At 39.7% G+C, this 21,723-nt stretch overlaps 1 protein-coding gene across 3 annotated transcripts in view; it reads right to left on the bottom strand.

The window, feature by feature from the left end:
- Nucleotides 1-20,951, bottom strand: part of PDLIM3 (PDZ and LIM domain 3) — a 30,071-nt gene extending 9,120 nt beyond the window's left edge. For 2 of the 3 annotated variants that reach the window (XM_060136615.1, XM_060136617.1), the window contains exons 1-4: nucleotides 20,765-20,951; nucleotides 11,780-11,931; nucleotides 10,055-10,139; nucleotides 1,618-1,685 (exon numbers count right to left, since the gene is read on the bottom strand). In XM_060136615.1, coding sequence (XP_059992598.1) covers nucleotides 1,618-1,685; nucleotides 10,055-10,139; nucleotides 11,780-11,931; nucleotides 20,765-20,857 — 398 coding nt within the window. In that variant the 5' untranslated portion in view covers nucleotides 20,858-20,951. Of the gene's footprint in view, nucleotides 1-1,617; nucleotides 1,686-2,064; nucleotides 2,253-10,054; nucleotides 10,140-11,779; nucleotides 11,932-20,764 lie in introns of all 3 variants that reach the window. The other variant, XM_060136616.1, reaches the window with a different exon arrangement.
- Between the last annotated feature and the right edge of the window lie 772 nt (nucleotides 20,952-21,723).

The raw sequence follows: 21,723 nt of genomic DNA, 5'->3' as shown, positions 1-21,723 counted from the left end.
CAAAAGAGCATTTTAACTTTTAATCCAGTTTTTTTTAATATTATTTAGAGTGGTGTTGGGAAGCTGTTGAATGTGGAGAAATAGAGAAAAGATACAGAGGAAAATGGAATATGAAGGAGGCAAAAACTAAGAGAAGCAAAAAAAAGGATTGTTCAGAGTTGCCAGTATGAGGGAAGGGTAACAGCTCTTGATTCTTCTTGCTACTCAGGAGGTCTGATTAGGTACTCTTGGGCTTTTGTTCCTTTATCTCATGAACATTTGTTGAGCATGTACTCTGTCCCAGCCCCTTTTCTGGGTGCTGGGGATATAATATGTAGTGGGGGCAGATGTATTTGGTAGTCATTGCCTTTTTAGCATCTTTCTCCTGCTCTTTTACTCCACTCCTTCTTTCTGAGTCTGATATCACAAAATTGTCTGACTTATTTTGAGGTAATCCTCTAGCCCTGACTGTAGCTTATAGAAAGGTCTGCACACGGAAATCATGTATCAAGTGATGGCTGACCATCCACAGCAGGCATCATAAACTCAGATGTCTCCAGAGGCCAGGAGGGTCACACATATATGAAAATGGGCCAGGTATCATACGCTAAGGCATGATGGGCATTTTGGCAAGTTAGAGGGTAGATGTTCCATCTTAAACTTAAATTCAGTATTTTTAAAAACGGGAGGGTTAAATAAAACATTGTGAATTGACTCCACCTATGGACCCCTATTAGTGACACGTGATGTAGATCATTATTCAATGATCCTAACCTGTTAGGCTTGATGCAGCCTAACCCCCAACTTCCTTCCTCTGGGCTGATTGATGTAGCTGAGGTCAGAGGAATGGGTTTGAGGTTTCCCGAAGTCACTATTTCCTGATGTGGCAAGACAGAGCATTAATTTCTTTCCTCGTAGGTTGGAATTCAGTTTCTAGAGAAGATTTGAAAAGGATCATCTGAAGATGATCTGTTTCTCTGACAGACAAGCAGAGATATTGCTCATTTTTATTCCAGTGTGTGCACAGTTATCCATGAGGGTAACCCAGTAAATCTCTCTGCCTCCAACTCTTTCTTTCCTTATACTTATTTTCCCCAAGTGGAAAAGTTCCTTTTCAAGTGGCTTCTCTTCCTTTGCAAGTATCCATAAGAACACAAATTTATTTTTATTAAGAGCTAGAATGAGTGGGATTACCCACTGGGCTCTGATGGTGCAATGAGAATTAGGTGCTGAGATGGGATGATCAGAGACTGTCAAACATGGAAAGCTACACCAGCCTTTCCACGTTTGCCTCACCTGCTGCCTTACTCCTGACCAGGGGCTGGTTTTCATTTTTGTGACTGCTGCCTGGGCCTTCCTGCCAGCCTCAGAAGGTCACTGTGTTCTGGATGGGATCCTCAGAATGGCAGGGGTATCAGTTATAAATACACACAGGGATTGCATAATATTTCACAGCTCTATAATCTGGTCAATATTTACTCTCTTCTCTGCTAAGTGAATTTGTTTCTTTTGCTTTTGAAATAAGCTTCAAAATGAGAAAAGTCACTCCAAACACCTAAGAGTTATGTGTCTTGGTGATTAGTAGGATTTATTAAAGATGCATGCACTCCAAACTTCACAATCTTAAAGCTTTATGACCTGCTTCGGCCTGGAATTATGAAAGGTTTGGGCCGAATATTGTGCTTGTGTTCAAAGTAGTTCACATCCTGTGAAAACAAAGGGTTAAAAAAGTCCCTCAGTGGAAGACTAATATATATATGTATATATATTTAGATAAAATTAAATGAACAATAATCGTACAGAAAGGATTATTTACCACCAAATATTGACATGACTAAGAAGGGTGATGATGGAACCAGAGCGATTTCTTCCTTTTAACCATCTATTCACTAAATGTTCGGGAACTGGCAGATTGGACTCCAGAACATTAGAACCATGTTCTAGATGCTTGTCTTTAAGATAAAAATCTGATCGTGCCTTCAGGAAAGTAAAAATAAAACAGCAAGAGCTGGACTTTTGAAAGGAAGAGAAGTCATACTATCACCATTAAGAACATGGTGGCCAGAAACCAAGTGCAGTACTTACTTTTGAGGTGAGCTGGGAATGAGCCCCCGCAGCTGCCCGTGAAGCGCATCTTGTATATTGCTGGTTGAATAGAGCCCAATGGGTGAGTTATAGGAAGCGCTCACTACCTGTCTTTTGTCATCAATGTTTGCTGCTGCAACAAAAGGCTGGGCCCTTCTGTTGTACCCGGCACCAATGGGTTTGAACTCCTGTACAATGGCAGACAAAATACACAGAGCCACAGAATGCACAACAAAGCCGTTAACGCGCAAATCAACAGCATCGCTCTTGTTAATCAGGGTTCCTTTACCTCTACGAGATTGATGGCCAGGTTAAGGGAGGACTGCATTCGCCGTGAACTTTACATGTGCTGTAATCACCCACCAAATGTTCAGGTGCAAAGGAACTGACCTTATTTGAAATATTATAAAATAATTCGAATATTATACCTCTTGTCTGCTCCCTACTGACTTCTACATCTAGAGCTTTTAAGAAATTCTCATAAGACTCATTTGAATCCAGAAATTTTGTGTCAGAAGTGAGATTTTTGGCTTAGAAAAATTATTCTACTTAACATTTTCTTAAGTAGAACTTACATATGCTTTCTCTTCTAGTAATATCTTAAAATTTCCCCCATTTTAGAAAACGGGAAAATAAAACAATCAGAAAGGGAGTGAGCATTTATGAATAACTGTACTGAATCATTATAACTAATCCAAGTTTTTTTCTTAATTCCTACAACAAACAAAATTCTTAATTTGCATTAAGATATAACCTTAAATTTAGAAAAAATAATAGGAATTAAAAGACTTTCCTTATGAAAGCAGGAATAACATTTATAGAAAACCCTCCCTTTCTATTGTGATGATTTCATGTTGTGCGTTCATGTTTACTCTAATCCCAGAAAGACTTAAGTCAGCAACTTAGAGAGAGCTAATTTATATGATTCACAAAAGGATTTTCACTTAATTGCTTTGGGAAAAGGACCAAACGTCACTCCTAAACCTGGGTGTGAAACATGCCTGAATGATCGGAAACTCTGTATTACTGTCTTCTAATGTAGGAATCACGTTTTCCAGTTTTTATACAGATTTATAATTTTGTAAAGTTCATTAAACTTTTTTTTTCTTCTAAGCAACAGAAGAAAATCAAAAGGGAATGCTGAAATACACACAGCTGATTCTCTTTCCAAATCTTTTCATTTGGCAGAATTAGTAAGATCAGTCTTTACAATATTTTTGCTCACACATTCACATCAACTTCCTTTACTTTTGACTGTGCCACCAGTGTCTCACACGGATCTCAGACGGCACAAACATTTATGACTATTTGAAATGGTTAATGCAGACTGTTTTGATTAAAAGAATAAAAAGGTCTTGTAATATTCGTATCATTTTTTTTTCTTGTCATTGTAGGTGAGTAGGGTGTGGGATGGTGCTTTTAAGAAAAGAGATTGTATTCCTTTCTTAGGGGTGGAACCACAGTTTTGCGTGGTGATTCCAGAGAACACCAGTGACTTCCTTTAGAGACCCAAGCAGCACACCGCTTCCCTTTGGTTCTCCTGAGCAGGCAGTTGTCACACACACTCCCTATCCCCGCATCTAGGCCTGCTGGCAAAGCCCACTTGAAAAGTAGTTATGACAAGGCAAATGGGGTGCAGCTTCAAATACTAGCCCTGCAGCGTCTTTGACTCCAGCAGCCCCAAATCTCATGGTACCTGAAAATCTGTGATGTGGTAAAGAGGAGCTTTTCTCTCATCAAAATTGGGGAGCAAAATTTAACAGCCTCCTGAACTTGAAAAGAAGGTCTGAGTTGAATACAAAGCCTGTGATTCTATAGTATGATTGAATTGACTAATATCTTATTGATTCAGTTTTTTATCTCCAGAATAATGACTCACTGCCTAGAAGTTGGTTGGGTGACAATGTAGTTGCTGATATAAGATAGCAGAATGACTGAAACAGCCAAATATGGCTTCAGAAAAATGCTGAATCCCAGAACATGTGTGCAAACATTTATATACTGGTACAATCTGATTGCTTTGGCTGATTTAATAATGAATTTGGAGTGGCTGTGTTTTATGATTAACCATTATGATTAGCTGTTATTATGGCATGAAAAAAGTGAATGGCAAATAATCATAAGTAATGACAATGGCCATGATTCAAGCCTTTGCTCCTCTTTTGGATATGAAAGAAGACAGAAGGCTAATTGCCTAATTTAGTTACGGTGGACTATAAATCTCTCAGGTTCATTAAAAGAGTGAATCAGGAAGTACTGAAGGAATCAAGCTTTGTGGAATTTAGCTTTTGTTTTTTTTTTTAAACCGAGAGTGATATGCCTTAAAGATCTTGGTATATAGAATTGAATTTACAAAAATTAGGAAAAATAATGGGATGGCTTTATGGGGGAAAAAATGTCTGCCCTTATTTCTTCTGTCTTAAAATTATAAATAAACATGGTTGGCAACTGTCCTATAAATGAGGCATCTTCTCTGAAAATATTTGTGCAATAATAGTCTCTAGTAGTACTTCCAAAAAGCAGCACATAAGTTAATTAGCTCCAAGCTTTTTCTTTGCCATTTTCAGCTTTAGTTACATATTGCAAAAGTCACAAAAGTGTAATTTGTTAAAATAAAACAGTAAAACTCTATTTTCCATTCAGATCATAAAAGGAAGTGTTTCTAATACAGGCTTCAAACATTTGTATTTAGCTTTTGCAAAGCATTAGTTTATGGGCTGCTGTAGTCATTCCAAAAAAAGCACAATGAAGTGTATACACTAAAGGTAAACAAAACATTTAAATATGGCACGGAGAGGCAACATTCTATCCAAGTCTTACATCATTGTTGATGGTCAAACAGAATCAAAAGACAAAACCAACGGGAAGTTTGCTATTCCACTTTAATTCCTTTTTATATTTTCCTGGAAAATCATTAGTAATGGAAAATACTAGTAAAAAAAATTATGTAGCAGTTAATAGAGTCCAGCTCTTGTGTTTATTCTACTCAGACAAAAGCATCTAAATGATTCTTATGTCTGAAGAATTCAACAAATAATCATTGCAGTTAATTAGATCTTTAAATATTATTTTTAACTGTTAGGAGCTCATATTAAGGAGTAATATTCTGAATTAATGGAATGCTAGAGCTGCCAGAATCAAAGCTAAGTAACTTGACAGAGATCCGCTGCCATTGGGAGAATATGCACCTCTTGACAGCAATCTCCCACGTCCTTGAAATGACCTCAGCAATGATGTCATTCTAAGACAGTTCACCTTTCAGTTTCTTACTTGGATAAACATTCGGTCTGAGAACTGAGACAAAAACCAGCTCCAACAGATACAACATGTTTGATACATGTGTGATAATATACAGATCTGTTTATTTATAAGAAAAAAATGCCTGCGAAATGAGGGAAACTATGTCAAGTGATCATATATTTGATCAAGCCACACTGAGTAAATGATGATATTTTATCGTGTTTGGAATTTATGAACAATCCCTGCCCCCCTCCTCATGCTCACCCCTTAAATGAAAAATAACGCCACCCTTATAATTATTTTTTCTTCAGTGATCTGTTTCAAGTGTTCCCCATATCTCACTGGGGAAGAGTTTGGGGAACTGGGGATTTTATGAAAATTTGTTTTGTGTAGGCTGCTACAAAACATTGTAGAATAAAGTTATTTCATGAAAATATGACAATTTCAACCCATACCCCACTTGATTGTGCATATAGTATGTCTTTATTATCAAATCTTTTATGGAAAGGATGCAATCCTTTCTCATTTAGAGAACAGCATTTTTATTTCTGAAAAGCATCTTTCCTGCCTTGTGGTAACTGCATTATAATTTTGAATTGTTCAGCGAATATTAAACAAAGATGAGGGTAATGTTTTATTGGAGAATATAAGCTTTGAAGAAGGACAGAGAACTCTAGCACATACCTTTTCTCTAGAGCAATGCATTGTATAGAAAAATGCACCTGCTCACAGACAGGACTGTCTGGAAGGAGTTTATCCAATGGCCAGGGGTTGATCTAAACAACCTCTAAAGTTTCTTTTAAGCCTAAGATTCGAGTCTAAGTTCATAAAATCAAAATTTAGCTATTTAATAATAGCACGGAAACATGGAAAAATCTAGATATTAAAATTTTGTATCATTATTGCTATAACTGTGTCAGAAAAAGTCCCCAAAGCCTAAACCTATTCCTAGGGGAAAAAAACTGGAAAAAATACACTAACATTTTATTATTTGTGGCTGTACTCGGATGGTAGGATGTAATGGGTATTTTTTTCCCCAATGACTATATATTGCTTTTAAAATGAAAAATAGTATTTAAGTCCAATAGCAAAGGTCGGATAACTTACAATAGAAGTTTGACTTGGATTGAGAAACAAGAGCTCAAATATTGTATTGCTCAACGGCATTTTACTATTCATATAAGACGGCATTTTATTTTATTTTATTTATTTATTTTTTTGGCCACACCATGTGGCTTGTGGGGTCCTAGTTTCCCGACCAGGGATTGAACCCGGGCCCTTGGCTGTGAGAGCACGGAGTCCTAACCACTGGAGTGCTAGGGAATCCCCTCATATACGATGGCATTTTAAACATTCAACGGTATTTGTTTTTCAGACTGACACACCTTTGTTGTCCAGAAGGGGTTGCTTTATTTGTAGAAAGAAAAGACATCTCTTTGCATAGCTTTGTATTAATTAAAAAAAAAAAAAAAGAATACAAACATAACCACAGTTTAGCCTTTCTCCAATCTCAGTCTACAAGTTACATTCACTGTTTGATATTTTCAGTGCATTTTGTTCTAGTTTGTGCTATAGGATTTTCAGATAGGAGAGGTTATGCTGAAATTTAGCTATATTTTGTGGGCAATGTCCTGAAGTGCCAAGTCATGTGAACTGGTCATGCATAAATCTGGCCTGAGGTTCGTAGGGGTAGGAATATTTTGGTCCTTTAGGGGAAGAACTGAAATGGTCCTTATCTCTGAGCCCTTCAAACACCCACCTCTTGGAGAGGGTGCAAGTAAGAAATTAGTCATGGCTCAAACTAATGGAAAGTTCAAAAGCTCCATCTGACTGACTTCTGTAGCCCTTAACCCAATCTTCACCTTTTGGATTTTTAAACCTATCTCATTCTTTATCTTTTCCCCCTTTGCAGTATCATAAATATCCATACTGTCTGACCCCAAAATTCAGGACACACGGGCTAATAAATGATTGACAAGAGGCCAGAGTATTTAAAATCTGGATTATCTTTTAAAATTAATTCTCAGAATAACCATAGTCATAAATTAATACTCCTAGATCTGCAAAAGAGACCTCTTCTAGAGTAAAGCTCAGACAATTGCCTTGAAAACTCCAATTCTGGAGAGATGTTAGCAAAACACAGGCTCCAATCATGCATGCTCTAAGCTCACCCCGTGCTTAATAAAATACGTACTTGCTGAGTCACCCACATGCCAGAGTGGGCGCTGCAACATGATCAGGGATCACTGGAGATTTGGTACTTTGGTCAAATATGTGTGGTTGGTCCCATATCTTAGCATCTCGTATTGATGAAACCGGGTTTCAAAAATTAGGAGAAATTGTGAATGGAAATGTGAAAAAGGGTGCAGTACAATTTTGGATGTGTACTCTATATCAGGGGTCCCCAGTCCCCAGGCCGCTGACCAGTACCTGTTAGGAACCGGGCCACACAGCAGGAAGTGAGTGGCAGACGTGCGAGCGAAGCTTCATCTGCTGCTGCCCATCGCTCGCATTACCGCCTGAAGCATCCCCCCCGCCCCCGCCGTCCGTGGAAAAATTGTCTTCCACGAAACTAGTCCCTGGTGCCAAAAAGGTTGGGGACCGCTGCTCTATATGGAAAAAGGAAACTCAGAATTCTGTGCGGTTTGTCCTGGTGATGATGAGAGATTGGGGAGGTCAATATATGCGTGTACGTGAGCCTTAAATTTCCCTTTTCTGTCTTTTAAAGCACCACGTGATCTCTTTCTCGTGTGTTGCCTCTGAAATGATGAGTTGATGAGGGTTGCAGGAGGCAGGTAGGCTTGGGCATTCCTGCCAAGGGCTGTCTACAGGTGACAGCTCTGCCTGGAGAACTTTGTTCTTATTCTTCCTGCAGTCTTTCTTCTATCAGGAAGATGTCGATTAGAGACATTATTCGCCCACCCACCTTGGATGTTGGGGTGAGCACCATCAGCATGCAGAGCGCTTCTCACCACATTGATTACCTGTCTCGTCCATTTTTCCTTTTACTCACCTACCCTGAAGAGCGGCACTCTTACCTGACCTAAATATCCCCCTCAGCTTTCGTAATTTCTTTGCCGCGCGTGCAGCCCCTGGGGGTGGCAGTAGAACACCAGTCTGAGAGTTGGTTCCCAGGACTGCGGTGTCCAAATGAAGTTTATCTTTAGGGCCTCCAGTTCCTTTCATTCCCTTGTCAGCTATTTAGTGAGCACCTGCTGTGTGCCATGCCTGGGGGACTCAGAGTAAGGAGAACAGACACAGCGGTTCCGCCTTCATGAATATTCCATATATCCTGCTCACTCCCTTTGGGGCCTGTTTTCTCCTCCTTTTGCTTTTAGTGATTTTTAGGCTCAGGCTCTACCTTCCCTCCAATCAAAAGTCTAGGACAAGGATCTAACAAACTGATTCCCTCTAAAAGTTAAACTACTTAGTATGTTTTTTTCTCCTGGGGTTGGGGTGGGGTTTTTATTTTAACTGAAATTGAGGTTTTAATCCAAAGTAATTTGTAATGACCCTTGGATAGTGATGAGGAAGACATTACTGGTCTCCAGGAAGCCCTGTGCCGCCGTCTATCTCACTGTCAAGAAAGGCCAGGAGGCCACCTGATCACAGGCTGGTGGGAGGGGTGCCATGCCCAACGATAATGAGAGCACCCACTTAAGTGAGCAGCTCTGAGAGCACTTCACTGTGCCAAGTTCTTTTTCTATATTATTTTATTTAAATCTTTAGAAGCTCTATGAGACACATGTACATATGGACTCTCCGTGTTTTTACCAAGAGTGAAATGAATGGGGGCTTATGGGGGTAAATGGAAAACTTGAAGGACAAATTCAGGAGTTGATGGTCCTGAAAGGGGAAATCTTGCTGAAGCATAGATTATAAATATACTTTCAGTTCGTTTTCATTAGATGTATAGAAAAACTACACTTTGGGAATATCTAATCAGTTTAGTAGGGATACTTGTTTAAAAAGGGATATTCGATTTATATATCTCTGTCTCATTAAACTTGGGGAGCTGCTGACCAAGCAGAGGTTCTAAAATCCTTTTCTTGATTACATTTTCCATATACCACAATTGGGGGTTGGTCTAATTGCAGTTTTTTGGAGGTTTTGAAAGTAGACATGGATAAGCATCAGATTATTAGATTAATTTAGCTCATTATATAGCGTTGCCTGAAGGGAAAATCCTTTATCTTTTGTAATTCAGCAGCGCAGGCAGCATATCATCATGATTACATAATGCAAAACTCTTCTCCTAGAGTAAACTTAATTATAGAATGCCAGAACTGATAATTAAAGAAGGATGTAACATAAGAGCTGGGTGAAGACCTTGAGGAATTGAAGTTCACAATAACTATTAGATTAGAGACACCTGTTTCAAATGGTTGACCCTATTTTTGTTTTGCTTTGTGTTAACATCTTAAATTTCTTGGATTACCTCATGGTCATTTGGCAGATGTCCATCATAAAAAATGAAAAAGTAAGTGGACTATACATAGATATAGCTGACTTTTTCCTGATGAGAACATATTTGTCTTTTAACAAGGTGTTTGCCTAGGCATACTTCTCTTTCTTTCTTGATGTAAGAAGACACGGATAATATAAATTAATCTCGGAGAGTAAAGACAACCACTTCATCAGGTGGCTTATTCCATTTTTTTTTAATATTTGCCACTTTTCCCTCTTGGAAGGTATCCACATCATTTAAAAGGAAACATAATGTGAACATTATTTACTCCAAAATTCATACCTGTGGTTCTGATTCTAAGTTGATTTTGAAAGGATGAGCCTTTCCATCTTCAGTTACCTGTGGAGACCATAAGCGAGTTTCCGCCCTGTAAATGAAACAACGTTTGTAAACCCCAAATTCTAATGGTACTTCCAGTTTTAGTATACTTTAATTTCCTATGTTTCTGAAAATACTAACAAACCCTTGATACTTTGAGCAAAAGCAATATTCCTTGCTCATTATCCTGTATTGTCTTATTGAATTAGTCTTACGTTTTTAGTGTACTTCTGGGAATACTTGAATGGATCAAAATTGCTTGGAGGACCGCTATGGACTGAATGTTTGTGTCCTCGCCCCACACCCCAGGTTCAAATGTTGAAATCCTAATCCCCAGTGTGATGGCCTTTGGGAGGTAATTAGGGTTAGATTAAATCATTAGAGTAGGGCTCTCATGGTGGGATTAATGACCTTATGAAAAGAAGAGGCATGAGATCTCTTCCCTCTCTGTGTGAATGCACCAAAGAAGGCCATGTGAGGACGTGACCAGGAAGCGGGCTCTCACCGAGAACCCGACCGTGCTGGCTCCCTGACCTTGGACTTCCAGCCTCCATAACTATGAGAAGTAAATGTTTGTTGCTTAAGCCACCCAGCCTATGGGATTTGATTGTAGCAACCTGAACTAAGGCGAGGACATTGTACAGTGTCTGGAGAAAGTGGGTCTGCGGTGCTTGTGGGAAGCAGTACAGGACAGGGAGATTCTGGAGGCACACCCTGCAGATGACCACAGGACAAACTGGATCCCTAGATCTCCTCAACTTCCTTCCTGTCCTGCCTGGGTCACCACAGGAGGCAGTGAATGAGTTGTCAGGTGGATTTGCTGTTGGCATCAAGGAAATGTGCTTTGCCCAACGCTTCTCATGTATCTACTTGGGATCATGTGGCTCCTACAGGACTATGTGCTTGACAGGAACACAGGTTATGCATAGATAGGGAAAGAGTCAATTTCACCTCGTGAAATGGCAGATTGGCTGACTGATTGTGCCTTTGGACCACAGCAGGGACAATTGTGAATACAACAGCAAGAGGATAAACACACATGCTAACAGCCACTATAACAAATCATTATTTCCACAATTCAGTTTCAGATCACGAGTCTGATGGCAATAGATCAATTTCCTAATGTTGTTTTTGGTCAGAAATGTCTCATTGTCTAAAACCTTCATGTACATGTACCCTCTCATACCTTGTGGGATTCTTCTGGGCTGAGTTCAGTACAAAACAGCCAGTAGCATACAGGATATTAGCAACCAGATTTTAACATGATCACATCTTGGCAAGCAAGAGATTCTTTTAGGAGCATCTCTAAATTCCACTCCATGTTCTCTACCGTGTTTAGAACAGCAGTATAATTGGACATGCTGTTCGGTGTTTATGTGGCCAATACCTTAAATGGTTCTATTTTCATGGTCAACTAACTGCGTTAGTACAGGAAAAAAGTTGTTTTAGCCTCTTTCATTATTCTGACATTCCAGAGGATTCTTTTTAGAAATCCTTTGTTAACAGCTACTAGATTGACTGACTTCAGTGAAGAACAGACCAAAGTGGCTGATACATTAAAAAAAAAGCCAGTCAAAATTCTGGGTCCTGTGACACTCCTTCTCACTGGGAAGATGAAATCATTTATACTTCTGGTTCAGGTTCTTCCGCAAAACAGATCAAATTTTAACACCATTAATTAAAGAGCACCTGTCAATTTTGAGACACAGCTGGTGTGCTGCTGCTTTAATCCTGTCCTGTGCATCAGCATGAGTCATGGACTCAGTACCGAAGCCATCAATAGCCAGGATGACATCTCCGGGACACAGGTTGGCAGCTGCCGCCTTGCTTCCTGGAGTAATCTGGAAGAGATCATTTAAAATCACGTTTAAAATCAACACCCTGCACGTTTAAAATCAACACCCTGGAGCATCTTGAGTTTTGTGCCCAACGTTTATATTTCACCTTGGTAACATTTTAAATGCTTCACTGGGCAGGACATATTAAATCTCACTTAAAATAACTCTTAATTGATCAGTTGTGCTACCTCTATTTTCCCATTATGTGAAATAATTTTGTTTCTTACTAACCACATTTCCTCCATCATGACATCTCTGATTCTCTTTTAAAACATCTTCCATAACTCCCTGTTTAGATCATATTTTCTTTGCTTTAAAGAAAATCATTTGTTTCTTAGGATTTTTTGTCACCCAGAACTCTCTATTTGGGAATAGAACTTTACTACATCTGGGAGCCTTAATATTTGAACTGAAACTACTTTAGCATCCCTATAATGCACCTGGGATATAGAAAGCTGGAAAGAGAATCACTCTTGTATTAACAAGAAGCAGCCAGATAATACGCAAAATTATGACTTTTCGTGGACTCTTCAGAGAGCCGAAGTTGCAGGGCAACCAACTAGCTTGGAATCTAAGGAAAGACGGGAGTCTCCGAGGAAAGACAAGCATGGGCTCACCTGTACCAGAGCATGGAGGAAGATGGGGCCAAATGTACTAGTTGTTAAGAAGAGTTTAGCTAAAATTATGAACAAATTGCTAAAGGCCAAGTATGAGTTAAGCATTGAGAGTCTAGAACCCGTGGGAACCACAGATACAAGAGAAGTTTGTATCTACTCACAGTCTCTCCTCCATGAATGAAGAACAGATGGAACAAATAGAAAACAACTAACAAGATGGTAGCTTTGAATTAAACCATACCAATAATTACATTATATGTAAATGGCCTAAAAACACATCACGTTCTGTTTTTTAACAGAGTTTGTCAAACTAGGTAAAAAAAAAAAAAAATAACGCAAGATCTAACCTTATGCTGTCTACCAGAAATCCACGTGGGTTTCTTTTTTGGAGGGGAGGTGGGGAATGATATGAGAAATGATATGGGGGGAAATGATGTGAGAAATGATATGAGAAAAATATGGTTGTTAAATGTTTAGAAAGTGGCATATCTGAAATTATTTCAGATATTTCAAATTATTTCAACAAAAACATGTTGAGTATACAGTTAAAGGCGATGATTGTTTTGATGGCTATACCTACTCCCAGTTTTTCTGGGTAAATCCCAACTATTTACAACTGCCTAATAGTCCTCACCTGGTCTCACCCTGCCTGCTTCTCTAACATCATCTCACACCATTCTCACTCCCCCGCCCCTCCCAATCCACTGCTCTACAGCTAGTCCGATTTCCTTTTAATTCCTCAAATAGGCCAAGCTTGCACCCTCTTCTGGGCTTTGTGCACACTGTTAACTTGCTCCTAAAATGCTTCCCCCGCCTTCACCCGGTTGCTTCTTCTCCTCCTTTTGGTTTAGGCTTAAATGTCATGTTCTCAGAGAGACCTCCCCAGACATCTGACGTAGTTTCTCCAGCCCCCCTCCCCACTGTTACACCCTATTGTCTTCTTTTATGAAGACAGTTTGTACTTTCATGTTTGCTTATTTACTTGTGTAGTGTCTGTTTTCCCAACTGGAAGTTCTTGAGGATATCGATAATATTATGTATATTCCTAATGCTTCACAGTGTATACTCAGTGTTTGGAATTGATGAATAATTACTTGAAAACTGAATGAAATGGACATTTAACTCAGAACTTGTGAAACAAAAATAACTAGTCCTTATATACCCAAAGATTATGGCTATTAATGTCAACCTGTCATTGTTCCTTTTGCAAGTTCCCACTGTTTAGATCAGAATAATATGTAGAACTTGACTTAAACCTCAAACTGCTCCAGGAATAAACTAGACCATTCCTAATGTTTAACTTGAGGATCAGTCATTAATTCATTTTTCGTCTCTTTGTTTAATCTAGTCATCAATTCGATTTAAGTGGCTCTAAGAGAGATCCAAGATTCATATAAATGAATAAAATTGCTAAAATGACAAATTCTCATGGGTCCTAGATCTTCAGTCTCATCACTAAAATGTTTATTGTACTCATTTCATGTCTGTGATCACCTCACTGTAGCAATCATGATAATTTCCAGAAGGGACAGATGATGGGGGCTGGGTGAGGACAACTGGAGATCATTATATCTCAGCTTTTAGGAGGCATTTCGTAGATGTTTTTCCATTTAGAAATTCTCCCACACTCAGAACTGTTAGAAGAATAAAAGTTTCCATCCCCAGTGTGACTTGTAGTGCTAAAAATAACCTCAAACTTTTAATTTTCTCTAGCTATAGTTCATCAAAATCAGTACCATCTATTTTTAAACTTCTAAGACCAAAATGCTTTTCTTTGAGTTGAAACATGAGAAAGCATGGCTCAATGTGTTTGCTTTTAAAGCCTCACCTAGCTTTTCTAATATACTTTAATTTGCTTTATATATAGTACTCGATCTAGGTTTAGAAGAGCCTAACATTATTTCTTAGCTCTGGTTCAGATGAGTGGAAGGTAGGGTTGTATGTATCTGTCTATATAAATTTTAAACGGAGATATCTGGGGTCCTGAACTTAGATACTGAATATTACTAAATGTTATTAACAACGTTAATATGGAAGTTAATAACTATTTTATGTTTATGCAAAGTATTACATTTGCAAAGCTCTTTCTAATAACTCTCACCATTACAACTCTAAGACAGTTCGGACAAAGAAGGCTGCTTCTCTTTTTCAGAGAACCTGTGGCTTCTCACTAAGGTGGTTGCAGTTGAACAGCTATGTCACCAGCGGTTTCATTAGCTAAATAGGAAAAGTGGTCGATAGTGATGCCAGAACCAACTTCTGACTTTGCGTTCAACCTGGCGATTGATGTCCTGGGACCTCCACATTAGGAGTTGATAAGAAAGAAAAGAATCTGTAGAGAAATGGATGAGAGACAAGGAGAAAACACGATCCTTCACTTCTTAATTCTCAAGTTCAGCTAGGATAGTGATCAGCAAATGGCCACTAAACTGGCCTGGTTTTTGTAAGTTAAACTATTTGTTTAATCATAAGAATGCATTATTTTCCAGCATGACTTTATATTATTTCTTTGTAGTTTATTTATATTACTTTATATTATTGCTCACAGTTTATTTTTAACATTTTCCCAAATGATGAGGAGAGAGAGCTAAAATGAGGCAAAGAGTTTTTCAGTGGCTTCTTCATTTTTCAGTTTCATTAGGGTCTCAAATGTCAAAAGCATTCAAGAGATCATGGGAAATAGTACTGCTGTCAATCACTTAGCACATCTTTTCTAACTTGTCTGATTAGAAGGATCACCGAGCGTCTTTGCTTAACATAAAGATTCCAGTCCAATCCAGATGCCTGGAATCACGAAACAGAAGCTGTAGCAGAGGAACTAGGGAATTTGTGTTTTTAACAAGTCCCTTAAGATGATTTCTGTTTTTCACATCAACCTATTACTTGGGTTTATTTGGAAAAAACTAACTTAAATCACAGGTAAAGCATCTGTCAATGTCCTATTAACTGTGGGAAACATGAGGGAAGTCCAGAATATCGCCCTGGTGGGATTTCTATATTAAGAATAAAAATGGTTGAAATAGTTATGGAGAAAGACAAGTATATACGGAAGGGCTGTCCTGTGGGGCCTGGATCTAAATAATAAGAAATCCCATTATTCAGTTGTTCTCCATTGCCTACAAATAAACTTCAGTACCTCACCTGGCATCCAAAGCCCTCCAGCACCTGGCTGCAGTCTACATTTCTAGTCCAATCAGTATCTCTGCAAGTAGCGCCTGGGCATGGGTATGTTCAGCTTATCTGGGTGAGGCTCATGTGCAGCCACAGGTGAGAACTATTATGGTGGTGTTATACTGTTGGTATCTTTTAAGATGAGAAAACTGTTGCTCAGAAAGTATAAGAAACTTGCTTAGGGTCACACATCCAGTGAAAATTTGAAATTCCTCGTGGGTCTGTCTAACTCTACAGCTCAAGCTTCTCCACTATCCCAAAATGCCACCCCTGCAGGTACTCTCTCTCCCCTGACTCCGCCCATCTCTTTGACCATACTTTTTTCATGGAATCCTGGACAAGTTGTATCATGGTAGTTTGTGTTCGTGTCTTTTCTGCTGATAACATGAACTTCTCAGGGGAGTAGAAACCCATTAAGTGATGACTGTATCCCGCACAGTGCCTTCCACATAAAATACCTTCTGCACTTAGTAGGTACTTGTGGGATGTATGAATGTTGGGAACAGATGAACCAGTGCTCCCGTGCAGACACGTCTTTGTCAAAACACAATTAAGTACAGTCACCCCTCTGAATCCGTGGGTTCCACATCCAGGATTCAACCAACCGAGGGTTGAAAATATTTGAAAAAAAATTCCAGGGAGTTCCAAAAAGCAAAACTTGAATTTGCCACATGTTGGCAACTATTTACATAGCATTTACATTGCGTTAGGTATTAGAAATAATCTAGAGATGATTTAAAGTATAGGGGAGGATGTACCTAGGTTATATGCAAATACCATTTTATATAAGAGACTTGAGCATCCTGGGGTTTTGGTGTCATTGCGGGGGGGGGGGTGTTGGGGGCATAGAGGAGTGGGCGTCCTGGAACCAATCCCTCAAGGATACCGAGGGCTACCTGGAAAAAGACTGTATTCAACTGTAAACATTTCTTTCTAAAAGTTCAAATTTCAAATATAATTTATATTAAAGTACTATTCAGTGTTAAAGCCTACAAAACTTAAGAATACACTGACATTTTCCGTGTTGGCACCCAAGTCCATATATAGCATTCTCGGTTAACAGTGATCTTGCTCCTGGGTGTGGTCTGTATAGAAAGGAGGGAAGAGGAACTGAGTGGGAAGGGACATGGTGGCATGAGATGTGTACAGTAGTTTTACATCGTGTACACAAAAGAAGCTTGTGCTTTATTCCAAATTGGACCATTTATGAAAACAAACCATCTGTAACTTGGCTGTGATAGTGGATCCACCTTCTGGGTGGTCCAAACATTTAAGAAAGAAAGAGACTCCTTAGAACCTTCTTGCCAGAAAAAAAAACAGCTGCTCGCTTAGAGATGTGAACCTTAAACTTTATTCTGTGAAATGCCTAGGCCAGTTGTTTATGGTGTTTGCGGTAGCAACTCCCTGCTGCATGCTGAACAACTGAAACTTAAATTCATATTGCACGAAGTAGAGCACACCCTTGCCTAGAAACCGCTTTCCTACAAATCGTATCACAACCGTATCACAATGGCTCAAAAAAGTTTTTGAGATTGTCTGGTGTTTGATTTACCTTCTCATGTTTTTTATGATACAAAGTTTCACCCAGCTGATGCATTGGATGGTAAACAATTGCAGGGTGGGGACCCTTTGTCCTAATTTTGTGAATTGTAATTTCAGCTGATGGAGGGAATTACTTTGTAAATCCTGCCCCCAGCAGAGGGTGGAGCAGAGGACCACAGTCTAAGGAGCATTTCTATAATCTGCTTTTGTAGAGTGTGAGGAAGGGAGGGGAGGGCGTTGCTTGTAGGACAAAAATTGATTTAATTGACTCGAGGACTATATCTCATTCATGGGACTTTTTGTGGTGTTAAGTGCAGGCATTGGCATTTTCATTCTTTGTATGCTTAAGAACTTATGTAAAACAGACAAATCAATTAACAATAAAACAGTTCTCCTTTTTCTTTATTGTGGAATACTTCTGAGGACACAGTTTGCACCTATTATGAAAATAAATTTATGTCAAAAGTGAACAATTTATTCACTCATATTATGTCTGTTTGTATCCTGTGACCTGTATGAGGTACTAGACACTGTGCTCGGCACTGAACAGCCCCCAAATTTGCCAGTTGTTGCCCTGAGGGGGGAGCATTCCATCTGTGGGATACAGATGTACTCAACCATCTGTGGTACAAGGCATGTTATAAGGAGAGGTTGTAGGTCAAGAGCTACAGTAATTAAATGGATGAAATGATGACTGCTCGAAGAAGGCTGGAGAAGTGGTATTTGAATGGGTTTCCACAGGCTCAGAGGACAGTGGAGTGGGTGGGGAAGAGAATTCTGGAGAAAAATGATAGCAGGGGCAAAGCCATGTTACAGAAATCATAAGTGGTCCAGAGTATGGGCACCACTACCTATTTATGGAGTGAGAGGAGGAAAGGAGAGAGGAAATGAACTTGAAAACTTGAGCTGGGAGAGAGGGTGAAAGCCATGAATTTCGTGCTACAGACCACACATTTTTTTCTCTATAAACTGTGGATGCCACTGAAGGATTTTTAAGAATGGGGAAGATAGGAGCAACCAGCAACCATCTCAAAGATGGCTGGTAAGAATATGCAGGGTGAATTGGAGAGGGGAGACAACAGCTAGGTGTGAAATTAGGAAACCTTGCCTGGGGACAGTGGTAGAAAAAAAGGAAAGTGGTAGATCTGAAAGATGTAGCATCAGTAGGACCAGGGGATGAGTTGCATGGCACAAAACGCCTGTTTGGAAATATCTGTACAATAAGCAGCATCTTTCACGTGTGTGGGCTTCAGGATGCAGGCTTTGGAGGCAGGTCGACCTGCGTCAAATTCTGCCCTGCCGCCTGTGGTCATCGACAGGTTAATGAATCTCTTGCAGCCCCACTCTTTTCATCTGCAGAAAGGGATATTACTACTACTACTCTGATAGGATTCTTGTGAGATCTAAGTGAGTGCATATATAGGGCTTAGAAGAGTGCATAGCAGGCAACAGAGTATACTAACACGCACACAGTCTCATTCACTACCTTTTAACACAGTATAAAAATATTAATAGAATTATTCTACTACCTAATTACAACACTGATAATTATGTTTGTGTAATATTTTTTAGTCTTTTTTCCAAATGAGTTTTAGTATTCTTATAATTTCAGTGGAAATACTCTCAATTAGGTGTTCACTAAGGCAAAAAAGTTCACATGAATATGTTTTCATTTATTCAACAAGAATCTATTTATGTGAATGGCTTTGGGTACACTTGGAATACAAAACAGTTTAGTTCACCCGCTCTCCTTGAGTTAAATTAAAGAGAAAAGCCGTAGTCAAATGAAATTATCAGATGTGTTCGTGCACTGTTATTGAACCAAGTGTCAATATGAGTGATACAAATTAGTTATGAGTTAAAAATTCAAACGGAATTGGCTTCCCAAACAATAACTGTCATCAGATCAAATATATTTACCGATAGCTCCTGCAGTCAACTGCAAAATGTTAAGTTCTGCTTTGAAATAAACACTGTTTATAATGTCAACAACTCAACATTTCAAACATAAGATTAATCATATTGACATGTTCCACAGTAATAGTGAGATATTTCTTTTATAAATCACTGACAGGATTTCTGTGACAAAATTATTCCTTTAAGGTTTAATATAAATATGGTTTATCCTTTGTAAGGATTCAAGAGCTTATTTCATTTAATATAAACAAATGAACACTATACTTCAGAAACTTTAAAAATATTTCTTCGTAGAGATAATGCAAGCTGTTTCCTTTGGTAAATCCATAAAAGGCATTGCTTGGCTCAGGTCACTGAACCATTTTCTGCCTAATTTACTTAGGAACATTTTTGGGGTATGTTAAGTTTTCATGTCTCATATGAAAACACATGTCAGATATGTTTATATGTTTTCAAAAAATGTAAAACAAAGCTTGAAATGTTCCATGGTATGCATCTGTTCCATGAATACATGTTTTGAGATATTTTTAAAAGCCATTCATTCTTAGGACTTGTAAGTAGAACAGAATTTAAAAAGTATTACCTTGTTCAAAGCCTATGTGAGGATATCAGATTATAAGGTATACATTTATAAAATATAGTATAAGCAGTAAGGAACAAAATAAAGCATAGTAAAGGTATAAATATTCTGAAAGTTTATGTTTTAAAATTAGGTTTAATAGGCTTTATATGTGATCATTGAAATAATAATAATTTTCTGTTAAGACAAACACATGTTGGAAAAAAGGTCAACTAGACCAACTAGACATTTACTGACGACAGATCCTGAAGTATCCATTTTCTTTTTTCTTAATTAGACAATACTTTAGAGAATATTAAGTAAGGAAAGCTTGACTTTGATGGTCAAGTATTCAGAGTTATGAGGCTGAGGATGGTTCTCCATCAGGTAAACGAAACTATCTGACACATTTTCTTTGTAGTTTGAGTTGTAGATGATGATTTCTAAGCCAAGTTCCAGCTTTGGAAAATATTTATTCAAAATGCCTGGAAACCTAGGAATACAGATTAGTGACATTGTCCCTGTCTGGGCTGATATGAGCGCTTCCAACTTGGCCAGCCGAGGTCTTGCCCTGCGAACAGCGCCCTGCTGAAGTTTTCCTCCAGACAGGGAAAGCGCTCAGTTGCCTGTCTCTCTCCAACAAACAGCCACCACTGTCTCTCCTTCTCTGGACCCTATCTCATTTGTTATTGAAAGGAGACCCGGAGGGGAGGGCGAGAAGGCAGCCCACCTCGCAGCCTCGCCTTCTCTGAGCGCAGGGAAACCACGCCGTCCGTTCTTCTCTCCTCGGAAAGTTGCTGAAGGCCAACAGGTTGCAGACAGAGACCATTGGAACTGACTGGATTAATTCTCTAAGCTGCGCTGCATCCTCCAGACCTAGTTTGCCAAGGTGCTGCCCTCCCTCGAACCGTGAACCCGAAGCCGAGGCCCCACCCAGCGCACCCCAGTGCCTCGCTGGCCACTCCTCTCCAGGGGGCCCCGCGGCACGCCAGAGTCCCCGACTTGCAGCAGAAGAACGGAAAACACCTACCCTGGTGATGATCAAAGGCTGGTTGAAGTCTATGCCCCCCGAGAGTCTGAAGCCCCAGGGCGCAGGGCCCGGCAGGACCACGTTTTGGGGCATGGTGCCTCCTGGCACGGCCTTTCTGTGGCGGGGGCGCAACGAGTGTCCCCGAGCGGAACAGCCCACTCTGCTCCTGGGGCAGTGTCCTCGCCGGACCGCGGCCGGGGAGCTTTATCCCCGCTCCCGAGTGACGTCACTGGCCTCCCCTCCTCCCCCCCTCCTCCCACCAAGGAGAGCTCCAACTTTGGAAGAAAGAGACGCGCCAGACCCGCGGGAGTTTACAGACGCGCACCGAGCCGGTGCAGCCTCCCAGACCTCTAGGGCGGACGCTGAAGGAGGCTTCGGGTTACAACTCCCACCACTCTCTCTCTTTTTAACATCTTTATTGGAGTATAATTGCTTTACAATGGTGTGTTAGTTTCTGCTTTATAACAAAGTGTATCAGCTATACATATATCCCCCCATATCTCCTCCCTCTTGCGTCTCCCTCCCATCCTCCCTATCCCACCCCTCTAGGTGGTCACAAAGCACCGAGTTGATCTCCCTGTGCTATGCGGCTGCTTCCCACTAGCTATCTATTTTACATTTGGTAGTGTATGTATGTCCATGCCACTCTCTCACTTGGTCCCAGCTTACCCTTCCCCCTCCCCATGTCCTCAAGTCCATACCCTACGTCTGCATCTCTATTCCTGTCCTGCCCCTAGGTTCTTCATAACCATTTTTTAATAGATTCCATATATATGTGTTAGCATACGGTATTTGTTTTTCTCTTTCTGACTTACTTCACTCTGTATGACAGACTCTAGGTCCATCCACCTCACTACAAATAACTCAGTTTCATTTCTTTTAATGGCTGAGTAATATTCCATTGTATATATGTGCCACATCTTCTTTATCCATTCATCTGTCGATGGACACTTAGGTTG

The sequence above is a fragment of the Lagenorhynchus albirostris genome, chromosome 21 (assembly GCF_949774975.1).
Source record: "Lagenorhynchus albirostris chromosome 21, mLagAlb1.1, whole genome shotgun sequence".
In the NCBI taxonomy this organism is placed as follows: Eukaryota; Metazoa; Chordata; class Mammalia; order Artiodactyla; family Delphinidae; genus Lagenorhynchus; species Lagenorhynchus albirostris.
Note: the sequence above shows the minus strand (reverse complement) of the source record. Positions and strands in the feature narration are given on the sequence as shown.